The 24,350-nt window shown below is 38.1% G+C and overlaps 1 protein-coding gene across 10 annotated transcripts in view; it reads right to left on the bottom strand.

Moving 5' to 3' along the window:
• ICA1 (islet cell autoantigen 1) overlaps window positions 1-24,350 on the bottom strand; it is a 141,761-nt gene that overhangs the window by 114,648 nt on the left and 2,763 nt on the right. For 5 of the 10 annotated variants that reach the window (XM_014557494.2, XM_006182574.2, XM_032483947.1 and 2 more), the window contains exons 2-3: window positions 7,182-7,280; window positions 3,954-4,119 (exon numbers count right to left, since the gene is read on the bottom strand). In XM_014557494.2, the coding sequence (XP_014412980.2) occupies window positions 3,954-4,119; window positions 7,182-7,198 (183 nt within the window). In that variant the 5' untranslated portion in view covers window positions 7,199-7,280. The remainder of the gene's footprint in view (window positions 1-3,953; window positions 4,120-7,181; window positions 7,281-24,350) is intronic. The other 5 variants (XM_032483943.1, XM_032483949.1, XM_032483945.1 and 2 more) reach the window with 4 other exon arrangements.

Below are 24,350 nucleotides of genomic sequence, written 5' to 3'. Positions count from 1 at the left end.
CACTGGTGGTTCCTGGGACCCAGAACCTGGGGGACACCAGAGCAGGTGGCTGACATTCCTGCAGCTAAGGTGGGGAAAAAGGCAGCATCAACAAAGTACCTTGTAAGCCCAGAAAACACGTGACAGACAATACCGCAGAGGGCACTTCCCAGTGTCCATCTCCTGTAGAGGTACACTCAGCAACTGTTCTTCCCAGCTGAAGCGCTCCAACCCTGCCTACCACACACCACAGCTCAGAAACAGGTCTAGGAGCCTCTATTCCAGCAACAGGGGAGCAGACCCGGCCCCTGTCAAGGCTGTGGCAACCACAGAACAAAAAAGGAGGCCCCACTCAACAACAACAATCAGGGCAGGCTCTAATCACCACAACACCAACCACACCCCCAATCAAAGGGATAACAGCCAACACACATGGAAGAAAGATGTGGTAACCATCCGTACTAAGAACAGCCCTCACAACAAAACTAATAGACACACACAGTCTATACAAGAACGCTCCCATTTTAAATAAAAACAAACAAAAAATAAAATAGCCCTTCAAGACCACAGTAGATTACTAATACTTCTAAAGTAATAGAGCCAGAGAAATATAAGTAAAATGAAGAAGTGGAAGAACCACTCCCAATTAAAAGAACAAAAGAAATCCCCTGAAGGAACGATCAATGAGATAGACTTCGACAGTCTAATAGATCATGACTTCAAAAGGGGGTGATAAAACCACTGAAAAAAATGAGACAGACTATGAATAGAGACAGAGAATACTATAAAAAGGAAATAGAAACTATAAAGAGGAGCCAATTAAAAACAGAAAACTCAATGGCTGAGATAAGAGCTGAGCTAAAGGCAGTCAAAAGCAGACTAGACAATGCAGAGGAACAAATGAGTGACTTAGAAGACAGGATGACAGAAATCACCCAATCAGAACAGCAGACAGAAAAGCAAGTAAAAACCAATGAAAGCAATATAAGGGACCTATGGGATAACATAAAGTGTGCCAACCTACACATCATAGGGGTCCCAGAAGGAGAAGAAAGAGCAAAAGGGATTGAAAAGGTATTTGAAGAAATCATGACTGAAAACTTCCCAAACCCAAAGAAGGAATCAGATACCCAAGTACAGGAAGCACAGAGGGTCCCAAACAAGAAGAATCCAAACAGACCCACACCAAGACATATTATAATTAAGATGGTCACAGTTAGAGATAAAGAAATGATTCTAAAGGCAGCAAGAGAAAAACAAAGATTTAGTTACAAGGGAACCCCCATAAGGCTTTCAGCTGATTTCTCTACACAAACACTGCAGGCCAGAAGGGGGTGGCAAGATATATTCGAAGTCCTGAATGAGAAAAAGTAGCAACCTAGGACACTCTATCCGACAAGACTATCCTTTAGAGTGGAAGGAGAGAGAAAGAACTTCACAGACAAGTAAAAACTAAAAGAATTCAGCAATGCTAAAACTATCCTAAAAGAAATATTGACAGGTCTCCTATAAATAGAGAAAAAGCAGGAGCTATAGAAAGGAGAAAATCATAACTGGAAAGGCAATAAGTACAATGAGTTCCAAGAGAATAAACATGAAAATATATTAAAAAAAAAAAAAGGACATGAAAATCATAAAAGGTGTGAGAAGGGAGCAAGAAAATATAGATTTTTTTTTCTTTTTCTTTTTTTTTTTCCTTCATTCTTTTTAGGGTGAAGGAGGTAGGAAGGGATAAATCTGGAGTTCAGATTTACAGATACTAATTAAAGTATATATAATAGATAAACAACTAGTTCACACTTTATAGCACAGGGAACTATATTAAATATCTTATAGTAACTTATGATGAAAAAGAATATGAAAATGAATATATGTATGTTCATGTACGACTGAAGCATTATGCTGTACACCAGAAATTGATACAACCTTGTAAACTGACTATACTTCAATAAAAATATGTATGTAAAATGAAAAACAAAACAAAAAACTGCAGTATAAATTAAATGCAATAAAATGCACATCTCTGCAGAGTTCAGTTCTGTGAGTCTGACAACTGTATACTCACTTGTAACCACAACCACAGTAAGAAATATTCCCCCCATCTAATTAGTCTACTCTGCTGTAGCACCCACTAAAAGACTTCTGTCATCACAGGTTAGTTTTGTCAGTTCTTGTACTTAAGAGCTGTTTTTCAGAAGATGATTTCATGAACAAGCAATTCTGACAAATATTTAAACTCAGTACAACATTTCTATATAAACTTCCCAACAGATTATGATAGAATCTGACCATTATCATAGTTTGGCAGAGAAGTTTTCTTGGCCAACAGAATACAAATTCTTGTTTTATAAGCTAGGCTTCTATGGATAATTTAGTTGATGAGCATATCAAAATGGTTTGTACACTGTTTTCATATGTTTTATTGATGAAATCCATTCTCTTTCTCTATAAATATCAACATTGGTATTAACATTTCTGCAACACAAACCGCTATCATGTATAAAGTTATTAATCACAGCTAAGTAGTTTGGATGCTATGTGCCTAGGACGGCAGCTATTTTGATTAAAGTACAGTTGGTTCAGTAAAAATGCTGCTGCAAGAAACTAAATATAAAGATAAAATTACTGTATTGAGTTTCATGTACTAGAAACTAACATATTACTTTTTGAATAATGTTTATATTCGCTAGGTTGTTAAGAAAAAGATCTATAAGATGTAAAAAGCATATGTGACTTATAACCATTTCAACTCTGTTCAGAATAGCAAAATCAGAATAGAGGCCGCCTGCTTCTACTTTTCTCCATGGCAGCAATCGCTGTTAGAACATCTCTGTCAAACCCAGCTTCTGTTAGAACAATTCCAATGACAGGAGAAAGGTTTGGGAACTAATCTTAATTGTATTAACATGTACACTTATTCAGTTACTACTTACTGAATGTGTACTGTGTGTCTGCAGATACAATAGTGAATAAGGCTGACATGGAATTTGACCTCCTAGTGGAGGGAGGGCAGGCAAACAAATGAACATTTGAGATAATTCCATGAGAGGTGAGCACTGTGAACAGTGGCCCTGGGTCTGGTTCTACCCTCAGTTGCATGGATTGAATCATCCCTTCTCCACGTGACAGGCCTTCCCATATAATCATATAATCGGCAACTAACGTATCTTCCCTTAAACCTCTCTGTTCCAGAATAGCCATGGCTTCCACCATCCTGGCCACCCTTTCTCAGAAAGCTTTCTGAAATCTTGAGCTTTTGATTTTAGCCCCATTAAATGTTTAGCTCATTAACTTCAGCCTATATATTAAGCTTAGATATCATTCTGAGTTCTTATCAGACCGTGTGATGTATTATTTCTCTCTGTGCCTTGTCATTCACAGAAGTGATAAGTATGCTTTTTAAATTTTAGTCTGAAGTATTGGCAGAATGTCCACCAAGGCAGGGAATTAGGGGGTCTTCTACTAGTTATACTAGTATTCAAGGACCAATTAGATATGATTTTAGCTGTATTATGAAAAGACTGTATTATTAACTAAGTATTAGTTAATTCATTCTAGAATTTTACAGGATTCAATACAAGCTTACTAGACTCACTTTCCAGGATTTTTTGCTAGTATCCTTTTTTCTTTTTTTAAATGTAAACATTTGCCTGACCCTAGTGTCATTATCACTAGCAGTGGCTCTTTGATTGTATTAATGTTTTTCAACAAACATGTATTGCTAATTGACCATATTCCATGCATGCCAAGGAAGTACTTGAAAAACAAGTTCACTGAGGCATAATGGTGGTTCCAGGAGAATTTGTAGGTTTTAAATTAAATATGCTGGGATTAAATTTACCTGATCCTAGATTTTCCTCCTGAACTAGTTATTTGCAATGTATTTTCAAATACAAAGCACACCAATGCTTGTCCCGTGAGTTCACTCTCAGACCTGACTCTAGAAGATGGCTGTGCTGGGGTTGAGGGCTCACCTCCAGCTTGGCATCCAGGTCTGCGTCAGAGGCAACGACATGTTCATCCTCCTTCTTCCCTGTGGCTTTAATAAAGGCCTGCTTCGTTTCCCAGTACTTCTGCTGCATCTTATTTACAACTGACTTATCCTGAGCATAGCGATCCTGTAAGTCCCAGGGATAACTGCTAAAAAGCATTCAAAGAACCATTTTACTCATGACTTTCAAAAAGATTAAGATCATTTAGTGCAAACAAAAATTAATCTGAACATTTACAACATTAATAAACATATAAACATATAAATACTTTCTTATATGGTTATGACATCAAAAAGTTAATCGTCTAACTTACACCAAAACCTTAAACGTGAGTAGGAAATAAAGAAACGTTTGCAGGAAATTAAGAAACTAAACCTCAAAGTGTTTAGCTATCAAAAGGTTGGACATACTCCTTTCAGAAGTGGGGCAAGTGGGGCCAAGCCAGGCAGAGTGACAGATTCAAGCACCCCCGTGAGTCAGAGATGCAGCCGGACACCAACATTCTCTCCGCTCCAGCCCTGCGGCCAAAGCTGAAGTGATGGCAGAAAAGTAGAGATAAGGGGCTGAAAAATAGCATGCTTAAACTGTCACAGAGGTACCTAACACAGTCAAACTCATAGAATCAGAAAGAACAGTGTTTCCCAGAGGCTGGGCAGGGAGGAGGAAATGAGAAAGTGCTAATCAATGGGCAAAAAGTTCCAGCTGCACAAGATGAATAAGTCCTGCTGGTGCCTGCTGTTCAAAACACTAGCTTATATATTTAAAATTTGTTACAAGGGTAGATCTCCTGTTAAGTATTCTTACCACAGTCAAATAAAATTTTGAAAAAATAAAAAATATTTTAAAAAATCTATTCTGTATTTCTTATATAAAAACTTTAAATTCTTAAACGTAAATGCTTAAAATACAGATAGGAAGCGTTGTGAAGGAACAGCGCAGTGAAGATCACATCAAAAAGTATATAAAGAAGAACTTAGAAAAAAATTCAGCTGAGAATGAAATGGAATTCTGTGTAAGTGACTAGAGTACCAAAATGTTGACTGAAAGCTTGCCACAGGTGCTCCATGCCTCCCTGCATTGTCTCCATTTCCTCCTGTCTAGGGTTCAAAAGCCCACACAGGACCCCCTGGTGTCTCCCTCTGCAGACATGTAACTTCTTCTACCCCATCCCATCAGCACTCAAAATGTGCCAGACTTGTGTCCTAAAACATAAGCTGCTTTATACTACTATATCAAAACATGTATCTCAAAACTCGATGATTTATACTCTCCTGCCAGATAACATTTACAAGTTTCAAATCACACATTTGTTCTTAAAAAATCAGAAAGGGTTTCAGACGACTTCCTTAGCAATGGTTATCTTTGGAAAGATCTAAAGAACTATGTTTTACTTTGTTTCTAAGATTTGAATAAGTCTGGATATCTAATGCACAGGCATGAAGACTATACTTAATAACACTGCATTGAACACTGGAAATATGCTAGGAGAGGAGCAATGCTCCTCATGTGCACTCATCACATACAAAAAATGGTAACTAGAAGAGGAGATGATACGTTAATTGGCTTGACTGTAATAATGATTTCACTATGTACATCAAATCATGTTGCACACCATAAATATATACAATTTTTATTTAAAATATATAAATAAAAAGGTTTTATTATGAGTTTGAATCAGAGAAAATAAGATAAAAATATATGTAACTTTTATGTGTACAATAATCCCTCTACAAAGTATGTGCATTAAAAGACTGGAAGAATATACTCCCCAAAACTCTGGCAATTTAAGGGGAATGAAATTTTCAAGAGTGGGAAATGGGATGGATTTTTCTCTATTAATTTTTTTTTGTCAAAGGTTATGGATTAACAGAAAAAAAATTTCCATTTTGAGGGGAAAAAAAGGAGTTTAGGGATTTAGTGAACATGCCTTAACCCTGTCATTTAACAAATGAGGAATCTTAGGTTTCAAAAGGTTAAGAATCTTGCCCCAAATCACACAGGATTAAAATCCAAGCCTCTTAATCCCGATGCAGTGCACATTTCAACGTTCTGTGCAGCCCCTGCATTTCAGCAGCAAGCAATGAAGTGGCACAGTGAGTAGGAGAAAGACTATGGGGAAAGGTCCACTTCTTGGGGCTCTCCAATCTCTCTAAAGTGGGTGACTTGACTCCCTACTTCCCTGAGCCTACTGCCAGGATATGACAACCATTATGAGGGTCACAAGATGAAGCCATCCCCTTGTCTTAATGAGGCAAGATGGAACAATTAAAAAAACAGCCTGACAACTCTTAGTTAAAGAGCTGTCAAATGGAGATACTCAGTAAAAATAAATCCCTTAGCCATTTATTAATTACCTTTTACAGCTCATTACACTTTAAGACATGCAAAATTCTTTTAAAGTTTGACATTCGATATTACAGAGGACTGGGACCTGATTACTTCTCTACAATCAGAGGAGAGGGAGGAGAGATTAAAAAGTATATTCCTTATAATTAATTGTACATTTCAAAATGAAAATATGCACCATACTTTTTCATGATACAAATTAAAGGAGGTAAAACATGACAAAGATCTGCCTGCCCAGTGGAACAGTGGTTCAAAAGTGTCCAGAAACACTGCTTGTAGCATATCTGGAATTTAATGAGAGGTTTAATATGCTGCTCAGACGCATTATAGGCATGCAAATGACAGTGCTAACATTGCCACGTGATTACATCTATTTTACTCAGCATCATCTACTTCCAACCATCACTGGCTCCTGAATGTTCGTGAAGGTTAAGTCATGACTATAAATTAATGAGTCTGAGTTATTTTATATTGTTATTGTATAGTTATATTGTTATTTTATAGTTGCCCTACATAAAATTCCCTTATAACCCTAATATCAGAAGTTGTAAATAAGACAGATTAAAAAAGTACCAATTCATTACATTTGAAAAAATGGTGGTAAGAAAAGCCATCATTAGATTCTCAAGAGAAGAGTTACACATAAATGAATTTCTTAGAGAATGTTTCTGGTTATTGGTTTTCATACTGTATTAGTAGGGATATTGAACTTGACTATACTCAACACTGGATGTGGTTTAACAGGTTGTTTACTGAGACGTGACTCTTAATTTTTCCATTCAATAGACATTTATTGAGCATATATTTTGTGCTTTCCTCTTTCATTAACCTCTCCTATTCCAGAAAAGATAACAAATTACTTACCATTTGTGTCCTGACATGTTTCCTTCTTCTTTTTCTACTGCTGATGATTTGGGGAGATGGGGCAGGGAAAAAGCATGAGAGGATAAGTTATATTAGAACCTGAAATAAAACAAATATGTTTAACAGTTACACACCATATTGCAATTATATGCTAGTTTGACAAATATAAAATTTTTCAATCTAAACCATTTCTAGTTGTATTTTAGGGGCCGAACACTATTACACAGTAATACTGTATACCAGAGTCAAGAATAGTTTAGCTAAGTAACTCTGGAAGAAATATCCCAAATGAAGTTTAAGAAGTGAGCAGGCAGGTTGAAAGAAAAAAGCAGGTTGCAGAAGACTACATAAAATATGAGACCATAACATGAAAATTATACTCTATATTGTTGGAGAATATAAACATTATATAGTGAAGGTATAAGGAACTGCTTAGGAATGGTGAACACTAAATTTCAGATAGCAGTTACCACTGCAGTGGGGGTGGGGAATATTATTTGAGAAGGGTACACAGGGACTTTGTACACATAATGTTTTCTTTGATAAGCTAGATGATGAGTATATAGCATTGGTTTGCCTCTTTACAGATTTGAAATCTTTCATAATCAGTATTTCTAAAAAATAAACCAGCACATCGCAAAAACAAAAGTAAACAGAAGGAGTTGATAGGCTAGAACAAGATACCAAGAAGGGTACCAAGGAGGAAAATGTGACCATTTGAGTCTTGACCAACACAGCACTGTATTTTCATCTCATTGATAAGTATCAGAGTCAATTGACGCCTTTGCCCCTCACTCCATTTGCCCCACTCATGGGAGCTCACCAATCCCAGCAAGGGGCAGAGCCAGCCAATCCAGCCACACTTGTCCACCAGTTACAGGAAAGAATGAGGAGCTCACTACCTAAAGGAATGGCCTCTGGGCAGATACAGACTGATAGCTGCCAGAATGAATGCTCAGTGTATGAATGCTCTGGTTACTCCAAAAAAAATCAACCCAATCATTCTCCCTCTGCCTCAGAAAGGGTCCTGGCAACCAGGATCCCTAAAATGATTAAAGTTTCCAAGGCTTTAAAAAAAATGTTTTAAGAGAATGCAACTGAGGTGCTGATATTCCAGGCTTCAGGTTATGGGAACAGGAGAGAGGAAAGACACCTTCTTAGAGTCTCTGGATGCTTCTGAGATGACAATTTCCTGTAATCAGCATCTCTCTTCCTCCTGGAGGGCATCCAGGTTTTTGGACAAGTTGCTTTGGGAATGACAGTCATGATGAGTAAGGCTTGCCCTCTACTCAGTAAATCATGGAGAGACCAGTGAGCTTCAGTTCTCTCACCACCCACACAGCTTCACTATAAGTACATATTTATTGAGCTCAGAGTGAGAGGGTATAGCTGAGTGGTAGAGCGAGTGCCTAGCATGCACAAAGTCCTGGGTTCAATCCCCAGTACCTCCATCAAAACAAATATATACCTAATTACCTCCTCCAAAACAAAAATAAAAACAAAACAAAAAACAAAAAAAGTTGAACACAAAGCTTCCAACAAAATTTTTCAAAAAAAAAATTCAAGTAAACAAAATTATTATACTCTTCCCCTAAGTTGATTGTACTATGAACTAGTAGGATAGTTGATATTTTAATTAATTTTTTGTTATACTAAAAACATACAACATAAATTTATCCTCTTAACAATTACTAAATATGCTGTACAGTACTGCTCACCATATGCACACTGTCATACAGCAGATCTCCAGGACATTTTCATCTTGCATGACTGAAACTCTATACTCATTAAACAACTCCCTGTTTCTACCTCCTCCCAGCCCCTGGCAACTACCATTCTACTTTGTTTCTATAAGTTTGACTGTCTTTGGTAATTCATAGAAGTGGAATCAGCAGTATTCGTCTTTTTGTGATTGGTTTATTTTACTTAGCATAATGTCCTCAAGGTTCATCCATGTTGTAGCATATGACAAGTTTTCCTTCTATTTTAGTGCTGAATAATAGTCCATTGTATGTACATAACACATTTTCTTTCTCCATTCATCCACTGATGGACATTTAGGTTGCTTCCATATCTTGGCTATTGTGAATAATGCTGCAGTGAACATGGGTGTGCAAATATCTGTTTAAGATTCTGTTTTTAGGTTTTTCTGGGATATATTCTCAGAAGTAAGATTGCTAGATTATATGGTAGTTCTATTTTTTATTTTTTTAAGGAACCGCCATATTTTTTTCCACAGCTACTACTTCATTTTACAATTCCACCAACAGTGCTTCAAGGTTCCAATTTCTCTACATTCTTGCCAACACTTGTTATTTTGTTTTTTGTTAGTGGTGGCTTTTTTTTTTTTTTTATAGCAACCATCCTAATGGGTGTGAGGTGGTATCTCATTGTGTTTGATTTGCATTTCCCTGATCTTTAGTACGGGGGAGAGCATCTTTTCATGTGCTTATTAGCCATTTGTAATTCTTCTTGGGAGAAATGCCTATTCAAGTCCTTTGCCTATTTTTTAATCAGGTAATTTTTTTTTGTTACTGCATCATAGGAGTTATATATCTTTGTATATTCTGGATATTAACTCCTTATCTGATATATATGCAAATATTTTCTCCCATTTGGTAGGTTGCTTTTTCACTGCTGATTGTTTCCTTTGCTGCAACTTTTTGATTATTAAAATATTTAACAATTTAAGTTCTTTATAGTATAACAGATAACAAAAATCAGTGAGCAAACTACCCCTTCTACCTGAATTTCCAGGCCATTCTCAGTTTATGATGCCATATAGCAGTGTTCCTCGAGGTTTTATTTGCAGGACACTGGAATCTTCTGGGATGTTAACATGCAGATTCCTGGGCCCCATCCCTTATCTACTTACCTAGACTCTCTGAAAATGAGTTTGTAAATCTGCATTTGTAACAGGCTTAGCAAGTGATTCTTAGGCACATTAAAGTCTGAGAACCACAGCTAATGGCACATAGGAAAAATCCTCTCTGGAAATGGATCATTCTTGAACAAAACTCTGGATTCTCTGTGGCACTAGAACAAAGGACTCATGAGTGGCAAATTCAGGTCAACTTATATTGGGCATATCTGACTGTCTCATGAAGGAGCAGCTGCAGTCAGCACGTGAATTGCTTTTAACGTATGTTCCAGCCCCACGCACCAGGGACTATTAATATAATGGACATTTGAAGATTTCCTGACAAAATCCATCTCATCTGGCCTATCACTTTCTAATTCCAGTGTCAAAATCACTACTTTGAAAACTATTATAATTCTCATCCATTCATTCATTTTAACCAGTTTGGTTTATCAAACATGCATTGAGCATCTAATGAATATGGGCCAGGTGCTGTCCCTGGCCTCAAGGAACTTATAGTCTAGATCAGCTCTGTCCAATAGAAATATACTATGAGCTACATAAGTAATTTTAAATGATCTAATAGCAATGTTAAAAAAGTAAAAAGAATAAACCCACTCATATATGGTAAAGAATATACAATGGGAAAGGATGATCTCTTCAATAAATTGTGTGGGGAAAACTGGACAGCCACAAACAAAAGAATAAAACTTGACCACTATCTTACACCATAGACAGAAATTATCTCAAAATGGATTCAAGACCTGTAACTATAAAACTCCCAGAAGAAATCCTAGGTAGTAATCTCCTTGACATAGGTCTTGGCAATGATTTTTTGAACCTGACACCAAAAGCAAAAAAGCAACAAAAGCAAAAATAAATTATGTGGGACATCACACTAAATAGCTTCTGCATTCTGCACAGCAAAGGAAACCATAACAAAATGGGAGAAAATACTTACAAATCATGTATCTGATATGGGGTTAATATCCAAAATATATAAAGAACTCAAACAACTTAATTAGCAAAAAAAATTTTTGATTGAAAAATGGACACAAGATCTGAATAGACATTTTTCCCAAGAAGACATACAGATGGACAATAGGTACATGAAAATATGCTTAACATTCTAATCATCAGGGAAATGCAAATCAAAACCATAATGAGATATCACCTCATACATGTTAGAATGGCTGTTATCAAAAAGACAAAAAATAAAATGTGTTGGCAAGGATGTGGAGAAAAGAGAATGCTTGTACACTGTTGGAATGTAAATTGGTGCAGCCACTACAGATAAGAGTATGGAGGTTCCTCAAAAAACTAAAAATAGAACTACCATATGATCCAGCAGTTCCATTCTGGTTATCCAAAGAAAATAAAAACACTGACTTGAAGAGATATTTGCACCCCTATGTTCACTGAAGTGTCTGTTGATGGATGAATGGATAAAGATATTGTGGCATACACACACACAAACACACACACACACACACACACACACACACACACACACACACACACAATGGAATATTATTCAACCATAAAAAATAATGAAACCTTTTCATTTACAATGTGAATGGACCTTGAGGGCATCATGCTAAGTGAAGTAAGTCAGACAGAGAAAGACAAATACCTTATGATGTCTCTTAAATGTGGAATCAAAAACAAACAAACAAAAAAAGCAAGCTCATAAATACAGAGAACAGATTGATGGTTGCCAGAGGTAGGTGGTGCATAGTTGGAGAAATAGGTGAAGTGGGTCAAAAGGTTAAAAAAAAAAAAAAGGGCAAGTATACAAATATAGACACCTTACCATAGAAGATAAACAGATGGGGAGAAATCATAAAAAAGACACTGATATTCAGGGAATCATGGGAAAATAAATGTATTTGTGCATTAGGGAAAAGCAAGCTGAAACAGCAATAAGATATACTACACATCTGTTAGAATGGTTACATTCCAAACAAACAAACCTGAAAATATCAGTCCTACCAAGGATGCAGAATGACAGGAAAACTCATTCATTAAAAAAAAAGTTAAAAAAAGTAAATAAAAAATATTTTTATTTAATCCAATATATCTAAAATATTCTTTCATCATGCAATCAATTAAAAATTACTAATGATATATTCTGCATGTGGGTTTTTGTACCAAGTCTGGAATCTGGTGTGTATTTTACACGTAATCTGATGTGTATTTTACATTTACAGTACATCTCAATTGAGACTAGCCACATTAAATGCTCAAAGGCCACATGTGGTTGCTGGCTACAGTACTAGACAGTGCAGGCTTAGCAGGAAAGATAGACATACATAAACACAATTTCCAGGTCAGGAGACTCTTAACATTTGCAAGGGGACATATAAAAAGATCTTCATGTGTCCCCAAATTTGTAAATTCTACTGTAAAAATATCATCTCCCCTGTAAAATACAATAAAATCTATGATTAGTTAATACTTCAATTCACAGTTGCTCACAGGAAGCTATTACTCCACTTCTGCCTCGAGGCCCTTATGAAAGAAAACCACAGTGAATGGTATCATGTCTCAAGGTTGTTCATGGAATAGAGAAGATTTCCTAAAGTTCTACTTGTGGTCACCTTACTTGGGGGAGATAAGCAAGGAGGAGCAAGTATCAAGTTGCTTGTGGACTGTGAGTCCCATGATAAAAACAAAAGCACCAACATTGTTAAATTCAGCACGACCTGACCATGTGAATGTTGTTTCACTAAAACTCTGTCTCCCCAAACAGGACAAAGTAGACAAGCCAACAATAATTAAGACCTACTCAAAGAACTTCATGGAAAGCAAGTGTCTAATTTTGATGTAGCAACCCTCAGGGTGGGGGTATGAGTGAGTGAGGAGCAGGTTCACTAAGACAAGAACTGGAGGGCAAAGGTGTCACCCTGCTCAGAGGTGGGGCTGCTGCTGAGGTCAGCACCTTCTTGGGTGACACTAAGGCTACAGACCTAATCCTCTTAGACTTTCCCAGGTTGTACCTTGGTGGGGTTGTACTACCTCCTCCTCAGGCTCCGAAGGCCAGGCATTAAAAAGGCAGTGGTTCCATCTTGCCCTGTGGGGAGACTTGGGAGCAGAGGGAGGAGGGATACTTTGTTCAGATTCTGTCCTGGGGTTCTATGCAATAGTTAACGCTCATTCTCCTCCATGCTTTTCTTACAAGCTTGGTTGTGTTGCGTCTTCAATTTTATCCACTCCTGTGGAGAGACTACAACTGCCCCGCTTGTTTTTATTTCCTATAGCTACTGAAAAGCCATTTTGAACATATTAGATGGCCAACACCTAAGCAAAAGTTTTTTCTCCAAAACCCCAAGGTTCCTAGAACACTAAAGCAAGGCCTGATTTAAACAAAGCTTGATGCATTGCTACAAAGAGGAGGAGTCAGCTTGTCCTTGGCTGCCTCCAACCCTGATCCTGGATTCTCCTCCTTGGAAATGTTACATGGGAAAGTATTTTCATTCCATGTAGGCTGCCTTCAGCTGCACCAAACATTTGTTCTGGCCCAGAATTCTTTCCTATGAACTTATGGAGTTAGCTGATGGCACCTCTGATTACATTTGAATTATGCAAAGAATCTAAGATTCTTGAGCCAACCTTTATTCAGAGTAAAGGTAAGATGAGTAGTTCTATTTCACCACATCAGGAGTCTCGACCCACAAAAATATTTCAGTACACTTCCTCTTGACTCACATTTCCTAAGTGTTCCTGTTTCCTGTGCAGTTTCATGGTTCTAATTAATTACCTTTCCAACTTCAGCAGTAGATTTTTCTCCTCCCTCAGTGAGCAGGTTTCTGTTAGTTGGAGTACTAGCTGAAACTGAGTCCAGGATCCCTTTTTCCTGTATCTGCACTGAACATATGGTGGATTCTCTTGAATTGCATATCAGAGCTACTGCCAAATTTGTCGTTTGTCTAATTTATTCAAAATCTCTACTTTCTAACTAAAAATTGTCACCATCTCAGAGCTCTTCAGTTCTGTTGTGCACACCAGCCTTCAGCTTTCTTTGGGGAGTGGGCCATTTTTTTCCCCCACAAGAAACATACTTTTTCCCCCACAAGAGAACAGAAGAATCTTGCAGTGATGTGGGTGTGCAGTGGAATGTTTGAATCATCCCATAGTAAAATCACTCATTTCCAAACACCAGCTTCATGGCACCACATGTCACGGGATCTGAGGTGCAAAACTGTTCACATGCCAACCTTTCTGAAGCTGGGATGTGTCCTGTAATTGATACCTTGTCAACAGACTGGCAGTCATTTTTCTTTCTTCATGGAACATAAAATGGTAAAAAGCATGTGAGCAATGGTTTCTTATATTTGAGGAAATATAGAATAATTCTTTAAAATTAAACCTTCGTAAAATGACACATTACTACTTGCCATAGACTTTTGGGGTTATTTGTGTGTATATGAACAGGAGACTCTGAAGTCAGGGAATGCCAAGAGCTGCCTGTGACGAGGAAGGAGTGCCATGGCAGAGGAAGGCACCCAGGGTTAGAGGAACAGGCGGGACAGGGCACTCAGCTGGCTTCCTCCATGGCCTCTGGGCTGGGTTTCTAAGAATCAGCAGCCGCTGGCCAGGTGAAGGGTAAGAGAGTGTGTGTGTGTGTGTGTGTGTGCGCGCGCGTGCATGCGGAGGGTCTTATTCCAGGCAGAGGGAAAGCAATGAACAAATTCTTCCACAGTAGAACTGCACGGTGTGTGCATGCAACCATCAGCAAGTTGTGCATTCCTGTAAGTTAAAGGACAACAAGAGCTGTGACTGGGGACACATGGGGCCCAATCTCTGAGGGCACCTTGAGTCACTTGCAGCATTTAGACATATTCTATAGCCCCTGGAAGGCAGACACTTGATGCTGTTTATTTCACATGCAGTGAGCACCTTCTGTGTCCTGTGTTTGCTAGAGTTCCTCTCTGACAGTCTGGAACAAATATTGTGACAGGTCTCTTGGATTTAGCTTTCAATTGCATAATCCTAATTTATATCATTTTCTCCTCAATCCCACCTTTCTGTTATTTCAGAGATCAACTCATCTAGAAACATTACCAGTTTTTAATAGTTGGTTTTATTTCTCTTATGCATAACCTCAGAACTAATATAAGCCATATACTGTCAGCCTAGAGGGAACTGAGAAACAATGGAATGAAACGCCTTCCTTTTAAATGGGGACCTGTGATCCAGAGAACAAAGCCAATCAGCTCCAGAGCCAGAGTTCTGATACAGGCTCCTGATGACTTCCCTAATGAGCAGAAGAAATACACCTTTGTCAGAGGGTCTAGGTACTGCATTAAAAAATAATTTAATGTTTATACTTTTTTTTCTGCTTAACTTTATTTTTCATTGTCTTTTTCCAGAAGTTTATCTCTAGTCACTTTCTCTTATGTCTACAATGATTTTTATAATATCCCATGTAGAGAAGGGGTAATGTTTAAATTTAAATATTAAAACAGTTTCAGTAGAAACAGGGAGGGAAAACTAAAACTTCCTCCAGGCATAGTTAATGATATTTATTATTTTTTTCAATCTTGATTCATCAAATTGTGTTTACACATAGTTGAGAGAGATCCCTGTGGAGGGTGGGAAATTGAATCATCATCTACCCTTTCAAAAGCTAAACAGTAATTAAAATAATATGATTTCTGACTAGCTTTTATGGGTGTCTTTCCTATGTCTCAGATATCACACGGCATTCCCTTTCAGATTTTGAAAAGGTTGTGACTACTTGAGCATTACCCATAACTTTAAAAGGATTCTGTTTCTAGTTGAGTTTTGTGTCTCCTGCAAATGATTTTTAACATTTCATAAATTCACAAGCAAATGTGGAACACAGTCATGCTTCAATTTTGTGAGTCAGGAAGTCCTACACAAGGAAAGCAGAATTCTAACCTTATTCAAGGCAGCTAGAAGATGAGTTTTTATTTAAACCTGACATATGCAAGCCACTGTTAAAATATGCATTTTCTGTTAATGAATTGGGGTTCTAGGATATTTTTAAATGATAATTTCATTCACATTTCAAAAAGTTCAAGTATTATATCCAGGCATTAATTAAGCTTAATAACTCCCTAAACCCAACAAAATCATATTCCTGAAGTAAATATTTTTAATGCCAATATAATTTGTCTCCCAGTATAAAAATGGGCAAACCCATGACCATGCCACAAACTTGCCCTTCCTCCAAGTCCCTTCACCTATCTGGCCTCACTTGGCTCATCTGTAAAATAGTAAACTAGGCTAGATGACATCTAGGATGCCCTCAGTCACAAAACTATAAAGCTAATTTTAATTATTTTTACAGATATTTATATCTAAGAGAAAGCTTAGAGATAATGAACACAACACTTTCCTTTTTAAAGATAAGGAAACTGGCTTTCTAGAAAGAAAGACTTGTCCAGGATCAGGCTAAAGATCAAATATGAAAGGAGGAATTCTGGGACTGAAACACTAGTCAGCCAATTAGCAACCTGGTGCTCCCCTGAGTCACTTCCTCTATTCCAAGAGATATTTCTCAATGAAAAATATCAAAAAGAGCATCTCATCTTTGAAGAAATTAAAAAAAAAAGTCAAGATATTCTCCAAAAAGGCTTTTATCTTCACCATTAGTGTTCATTAAAAATACTATGTCCCCACAAAACAAACTAAAAACAAAATAAACCCCAAACTCAAACTGCTCACAAGGCGTACAGTCTAGGACTTGCTCTTCTTTCTCTTACTCACAGCCATGCTTGCAAAGATGAATAAGGGTGAATTTTCTACTGTGATAAAAATCATAGCGGCAACAACAATGAGGCTGGCACTGAAAACAACAAACCTCAAGGAAATCTACAAGAGCAAGTAATATGAAATGGCTTGGAAGACTGGAAACAGAAAAAGAACAAATAGGGAATCTTTGCTGAAGAAAAGATTAAAAAAAAAACTTGCTGTAAAAATTCTATTCACCTTCTATTTTATTTAGGTTGGTTTATGTCACTTGCAAATGTTAATTCAAATTCAGCCTATAAATTTGAATCTTTAGTACTTATGGTGGCCATTTCTCTAAAAGCTTAACCAAAAAAGATGAAAAATGAAAGAACACCCTAGTGAGGCAAAGGTCTCAATCAACTTTTGTCAAAAAATACTAGACCCTTCATCCTCCAGCCCAGAACATTATTGAATGATGGGAATAAATGTTTTCCTTAAATTAAATTTTAAAACTCCATTTTGTAATTTTGATACATTTTTTCATGAAAGAATAATCTGAAGTAAATTAACTTCATCATCTAAGACTACCGTGTTGCCCAATTCAGAAGCCACTAGCCATATGTGGCACTGAGCAACTTGAAATATGGTTATTTGATTCAGATATGCGTTAAAGTAAAACACACACTGGATTTTGAAGACTTAGTAAACCCCCCAAAGTAAAATGTCTATTAAGAAACATATTTTATATTTACGTGTATTTTGTGTTGATAAAATTATATGTATTTTATATTGATATACGTATGTATATTTAAATTGTATGTACCTATATTGCTTTATTTTATATATACATATATTTACATATTCTGTGTTGCATTTAATTTTGTTTTATATTTATTTTTACTTTATATAGGTATTTTTATATTTTATTAAGATAATATTTTGGATATGTTGGGTTAAATATAATTATAGCTTCACCTGTTTCCTTTTAGTTGTTTAACTGTGCCTACTAGAATGTCTTAAATTACATATGTGGCTGCCCTTGTATTTCTGTTGGACAGCCTTGGTCTAGGGCATTAAGCAAAGCAGCAAAGAGCTAAAAATTAATTCCTTAACCCAGGTCACCAGTATTCTATAGAGTTATAAATATTTTAAAACAGTTTTCTCCCCAGAATCTCTGATAATTATCCTGTCAGAAATGTCATTATAAAAATAAAATCTCATATGTATACAAAAAATATATATGTGCCTGTATAGTCTTTTTAAATGACCAACAAAATGGTTGCACTCCGTATTTTCACAATAAGTTGCTTTAAAAACTTCCAAAACTGTATATAAAATACACTATTTATTTCAAATCAGATTCATTGGACCGATTAAACGAAGTGGATAATCTACCATAAGACCATCAAAAGTGAGACAATAAGGACAATCTCTCTATATAGATAGATACACACACATATATGCACAGATAGACATAAATACCTACAAATATAAAAGGTATACATATATTTACAAATGAGATACATGCAATTCATATACAGATACATGGTTAATAATATTACAAGTGTGAAGGAAGAAACGGAATGTAAATGTAGTGACTACAACTCTGAAATTGCACACAAGCATAATGTCAACAATCAGCACAGTTTGGGAGATACTAACGTTTACTAAGTTCTCTTTCTGTAAGGTTAAGTTCATAATTTAAAGCCTGTTAAAGAGCAGATCAAGTAATTTCTTATGCCTCCACAGGATCACTCAGAGATAGGAGAGAACTTAAAAAGATCGTTCAGTCCTTTCATAGGTCAGCCGACTGAGGCCCAGGACTGAAGAAAATTTCACAAGGCACAGAGTAAGCCTGTTCCATTAGTTTTAAATTACTGAAAAACACAGACACAAATAGGTGGTTTATAAAATGTCTATGCTGTACACAGATCCTGTAAACAAATCAACACAGCTCCTTTCTCTGGAAATGGCATGAATTCAAGGACTTTCCTCGGTGAAGAAGTGGCAGCTAAAGCATGTTGGAGTTTGGGCTACCTTATGAACCAGGGATGAAGGCAGCCCAGCAGGGGAGGGAGGAGCAAGAGGACTTACAAGTCAGCAGCAAAGGGAAGCAGACAGAAGGAGAAAGCTTTGTATTTTCATGTACCCCAATTAACAGAGCCACCCTATACTGGGTCATCTGGTTGGAGTTATTTGAGAACTAATAAAAGATCCCTTCTTTCAGATTCTCTCCACTTTCCTTGGGAAGGGGTTTACAGGATTAAATAGCATCCATAGAGCTGCTATTATTAATAGTTCATGAATTATTTACCATCATTAACAGCAAATAAGGCACAAAACTGGTTATTTTGGTGGGTCAGGGCCATTGGGCAGATACCTGGTAGGGCAGGTGGAATAACCAGGTAGAACCACCAGGAAGTAGCCCAAAGGCACAGAGCTTCAGGTCAGCAGTGCAGAGAAGAAAGAAGCAGGAAACAGAAAGAGGGGAGTGGTTTGGCACCAATGCTAAGTTTACCTACTTCACAATGATGGCCGTGCTGCCTATGGCAACGCTGACGAAAGAGCATTAAGATACAAGGGACACTCAATTCCTGGCCTTCATGGAGCAGCGGTAGAAGAAAACTCCCAGGATGATTATGGCCAGTCCCCCTCCTCATGCCCTCTGGGGAATCATGCCCCTTGGCATTGTGCTGGGCACCTTTCCTCATGGCTTCCACTCCTCATGTACCACCCCTCATTTCTCCAGAACTATCCAGCACCACAACCAGAACCACTCTGTTCCTCTCTCTTCAGTCTTACATTTTTCCCCTTTCCCATCTTAGTCCATCTATTATCCCTTCTCTTTCAAGTTAATCAACCTCCCTTTCTGCCCTCCAACCACATTCTTCAAACTTTTTCCCCCTCCAGCTACCATCCTCTTCCTTCTCTTCATGGACAGAGTTCTTCTCAGCCCACGTAGTCTGGTTCCTTTCTCCACTGTACCAGAGGAAGCTTTTCACTATGAGCCCAACTCAAGTCCTCCTCTCACTTCTCCTTTGACTAAGTAAGCTCCTCTCCCTTTTTTTTTAAACATTTTTTTATTGAGTAATAGTCATTTTACAATGTTATGTCAAATTCCAGTGTACAGCACAATTTTTCAGTTATACATGAACATTCATTGTCACATTTTTTTTTCACTGTGAGCTACCACAAGATCTTGTATATATTTCTCTGTGCTATACAGCATAATCTTGTTTATCTATTTCTATATATGCCTGTCAGTATCTACAAATTTTGAAATCCCAGTCTGTCCCTTCCCACTGCCCCCACCTTGGCAACCACAAGTTTGTATTCTATGTCTATGAGTCTGTTTCTGTTTAAGCTCCTCTTCCTTGATTTCTCAGGAAATACTCTCTGCACTTTTGTATCTTTACAGTTTTCTTTGTTAGCTCTGTTCTCTCTGTTTCCACATCTCAAATATCAGTGATCCATAAGGTTCCAACCTTGGTAGTCTTCTGTTACACTTTACTTGCTCTCTCTAGGAGATTTAACCCACTTTTGTGGCTTCAACCAACAGCTGTATGCAGGTGACTTTCAAAATTAAATACCTCTCCAGAGACTACAGTAGGGGGATCAAAAGTGGCTCTGGTGCTCTGGAATGGTGTTTAAACTAATCTTCACCTGGATGTCTGATAGGCACTTCAAATTCAGCACACCTAAAACTAAAATTATCTCTCTCCATCTCCATCCCCAAATTCTTCTTCTTCCTGTGGTCCCTACATTAATTACCAGCATGAGTGGCCCAAATTGGAAACAACTTCTCCCTCATTTTTTTGCATCCAGTCTCCAAGTTCTCTCCATTCTACCTCCTAAAAAGCTATTAAATGAGTCTTCTCCTTTCTATATTCACAGCCAGGTCTTAGGTCACAGCCTTCAGAGGCAATGTCATCCCTGTATCTGCCCACTCCAATCCTTTATACCATGGTCTGAACTACTTCTATAATATGCAAATCTAGTCATACCACCCTCCCACTTAAAATTAAATTACATTTAAAAAAAATTAGAGTGCTTTAATTGCACCCCTTGCCACTAGAGAAATTCCAAACTTTGTAGCAAAAACCCCAAACCTCTTCACATTCTGTTCCCTTTCCAAAATTTTTTTGCTATACCTTACATAGAACTATTCCTTCTGGTCATTTCAGGATACTAGAGCTTTCCTGAATACACTGTCACTTCAAGGCTTTGCAAAATTCCCTTCATTTGAAATGAACCCCACTCCTTTGCTCAACTGGCCAACTTACTCTTTACTTTGACTCTCCTCAAATGTGACCTCCTCAGTGAAGTGTTCCTCAGCCCAACACCTGACCTCTTGCTCACCAGGAGCCTCCCACTCCTGTCCTCCCAACTGAAGAATCAACTGCCCCATGTTGATGCCAGTGATGCCCTGCACTCCCATTATTCTCCTGCAATGAGCTGATTACATCTGCACTAGACTGGAAGTCACTTGAGGGCAGGGACCCCAACTGATTCATCTTTGCCCCCTTACACCAAACACAGGACCTGAAACACAACAAGCCTTTAGCAAATATATGCTGGACGAAGGGCAATAATTATGTGCTACCATTTATGGGGCACCTTACATGTGTGAAGCACTTAATATCACCATCCCCACACCAACATACAACACAATTTTGCAAGTGAGGAAACAAGCTTAGGAAGTGAAATAGTTTGCCCAAAGTCTACAACGAGGAAATTCAGGTCTGCTTGTGAACTCCTGTTTTTAAGCACTCTACTGCTGGACCAAAGAGATTGGATAATGGGCTTGGTTTCTATAAAAACAATCTCTCCTAACCACAGGTTCAGGCGCTGTGCTAGTTCCAAATCCATTACTATCATGGTGCTTGTGCACAACAAAACCTTGCTGATAGACTCCTGGTGGCTACTGGGGTTCCTACCAAAAAGGAGAGGGAGCAGCATTTATCACAATTTGCTCCTTGGTCCCTGGTTTAGGATGCACTACCCCAGATAATGCAGAGAAGGCTTGATTTCCCCTAAGTACCATTAGGTTTCAGCACTGGAGTCCATGCCCTATTCTAGCAACAGAGAAGTGGATGTGAGAGATCATAGTGATGGTATAAGTAATGGAATGGATTTTAATGAGTGCTTTGGGAAAGGAACTGCTACACTTTATAGCCACTCCTTGCACAAATACTCTCAGCACAGAATGAGAGGACCTTCTCACTCTCAAATCTAGACACTCAGGGTTAGCAAGACATTGTTATCTATATATTCACTGGTCCATCACTGAATACACGTACCTAGTGTTTCCCACACCACAGTAGTGCACTGCATTCAGTTGTCTTTTTCAGTCATCCTCTTTAAATTCTATGTATTTTCTGTTAAGTGTATTCTAAAATTGACCTCTTAATTTACTCTAATTCTCATGATTTTTAAAGTCAGTCCCCTATTTTCTACTAAGATCTCTACCACCTCTCCAGACTACCCAGCACATAATTAAAATCAGTCCTGTGCTTACCCTGATTAATACATTGAATCCTCTCAAGTCACAGATGATCAAACTTGCCCAAAGTCACTCAGCTAGTAAGGGACACACATGGACACTAGGCACGAGACGTCAGGGCTATTTGCGGGTATTCTCTCTCAGTATTCTCTACCTGTATTCTCTCCCTTTGTATACCTGGGTACTGTATTGGGAACGCTCTCTCCATTTCCAACATCTTTTGACATGCCAAATTCCTATTGGTCTTTCAAGGCTCAACTCAAGGGTGACCTCCTCCATGAATCTTCTTAGGTTTTCCCTATTTTCTCTTTTGTCTGGGCTAGGTACCTCTTCTCTGGGCTCCAACCCGTCCCTGCCTTTGCTGAAATGTAATTGTCACCTGACTCCTCTAACTCCCTCACTAGGCTGGAAGCTCCTTCAGAGCAGGGTAAGGTCTGGGTCTTGTCTTGGGACTCCCAGGACCAGCACTGAGCATGGCACATGGCACACACACAACTAATGCCTACTGAAAACTGAGGAGTGACCCCACTTTCTGATGTGGCTGAAGTCCTGATAAGTGACATCATCTGACTTAGCAGGAGAGACTTCTCATCATAAGCAATGCCATTTTCTCAGCCTTCTGTAAACTCATTCTCTTTACTAGGTTTACATCGGGAAAAATAGTTACCATTAGTTGAGGAACTACCACTTCTCAGACACTGAGATGCACACTTTGCGTACAGTATGCTTACCACACTGTCCAGCAGACATCATCCTCACTTTATGGACGAAGCTCAAAATCAGTTACTCATCCTAAGTAATCAGCCTACAGACACACTGAAGCAAGGCTTTGTTTTAAAAGCATGTATAAGATGCTGTATTATGTATGGTCATTGCTGTCCTGGGAGAGATTCATTAGTATTTGAAATTACCTACACACACACACACACAGTGCATTAATTTGGATGCTGGAGTAGTTAAAGCATGGTCAACTAGGATTTATAGAGGTTCGAGACAGTTCTACCACATGCATTATCCAGGATAAACCATGCCTGTAGTCCTCATTTTCTTATCAGATAGATAGGGATTATATTAGCTACTCACCTCAAATGGGGTTGACTATCAAAGACTACGTTCACCAAAATGCTTTGTTGAAGAAGAGGACATAGGACCATCTTAGTGCACTACACTAAATGAAGGGTTTAGTGCAGTCTTTTTCAGAGTAGTGGAGGAATCCTGGGCATCAGAGCCACCTAAGGTGTCAACAGCAGATGGGAGAAGCCAGGCTAGGAATCCACACTCAACAAGCCCTCAAACGATTCTATTGGACACAAAGTTTGATAAATACCAGTTTAGAACACTCCTTTCCAAACTTTAACGTACACATGAATCACTTAGGGATTTTGTTAAAACGCAGACTCTTATTCAGTAGGTGTGGAGGGAGCTGAGGGTGGGTTGAGAGGCTGTATGTCTAACAAGCTCTCAAGGGACGCCAATGCTGCTAGTCTATGGATCACAGTTTGAGTGGTATTGGTTTAGCAGATCTACTCCCACTGGTACAAATTAGCTTTGCTTTGTTCCTGGACCACAGATTGCATTCCCCAACTTTAGGGAGGATTCCGGAAAGCCTAAGTTCTCAGTACGGGTACAAAGTCATTTGAACTACTCAAAACCAAACTGGAACACATTTTCTATCACAGGGGAAAGCAGTAGCTTCCTTTTCAGATAAAGACATCACATATGTTTAGCACATAAAAGAATAATTTACTGCTATTACTGAAGTCCTATTTACTGTGGAAAGCACTTTATATAAATTATCTTTAATCCCCATCACAATCCCACAAGGTGGATATTCTTGCTATATAGGTAAGGAAATGATGACATAGAAAGCTTAAGTAACTTGCTCAAGGTCACATGATTAATTAGCTGTTGCAGCTGGATTTCCAATCCTGCTCCGTTTGGATCCAAAGGCTGTGTGTCCTGTGCACCTCCTCCACGGTGCTAGATATGATTGTGATATAAAACATGACTGCTTGGGGAAAAACATGGGAAAAAATATTTCTCCTGTAATGGTATCTGAGTTTAAGGCTCTGCTGAGGAAGGTTCTGGATGAGGGTAAGGATGGGAA

The sequence above is a fragment of the Camelus ferus genome, chromosome 7, assembly GCF_009834535.1.
Source record: "Camelus ferus isolate YT-003-E chromosome 7, BCGSAC_Cfer_1.0, whole genome shotgun sequence".
Lineage (NCBI taxonomy): Eukaryota > Metazoa > Chordata > Mammalia > Artiodactyla > Camelidae > Camelus > Camelus ferus.
Note: the sequence above shows the minus strand (reverse complement) of the source record. Positions and strands in the feature narration are given on the sequence as shown.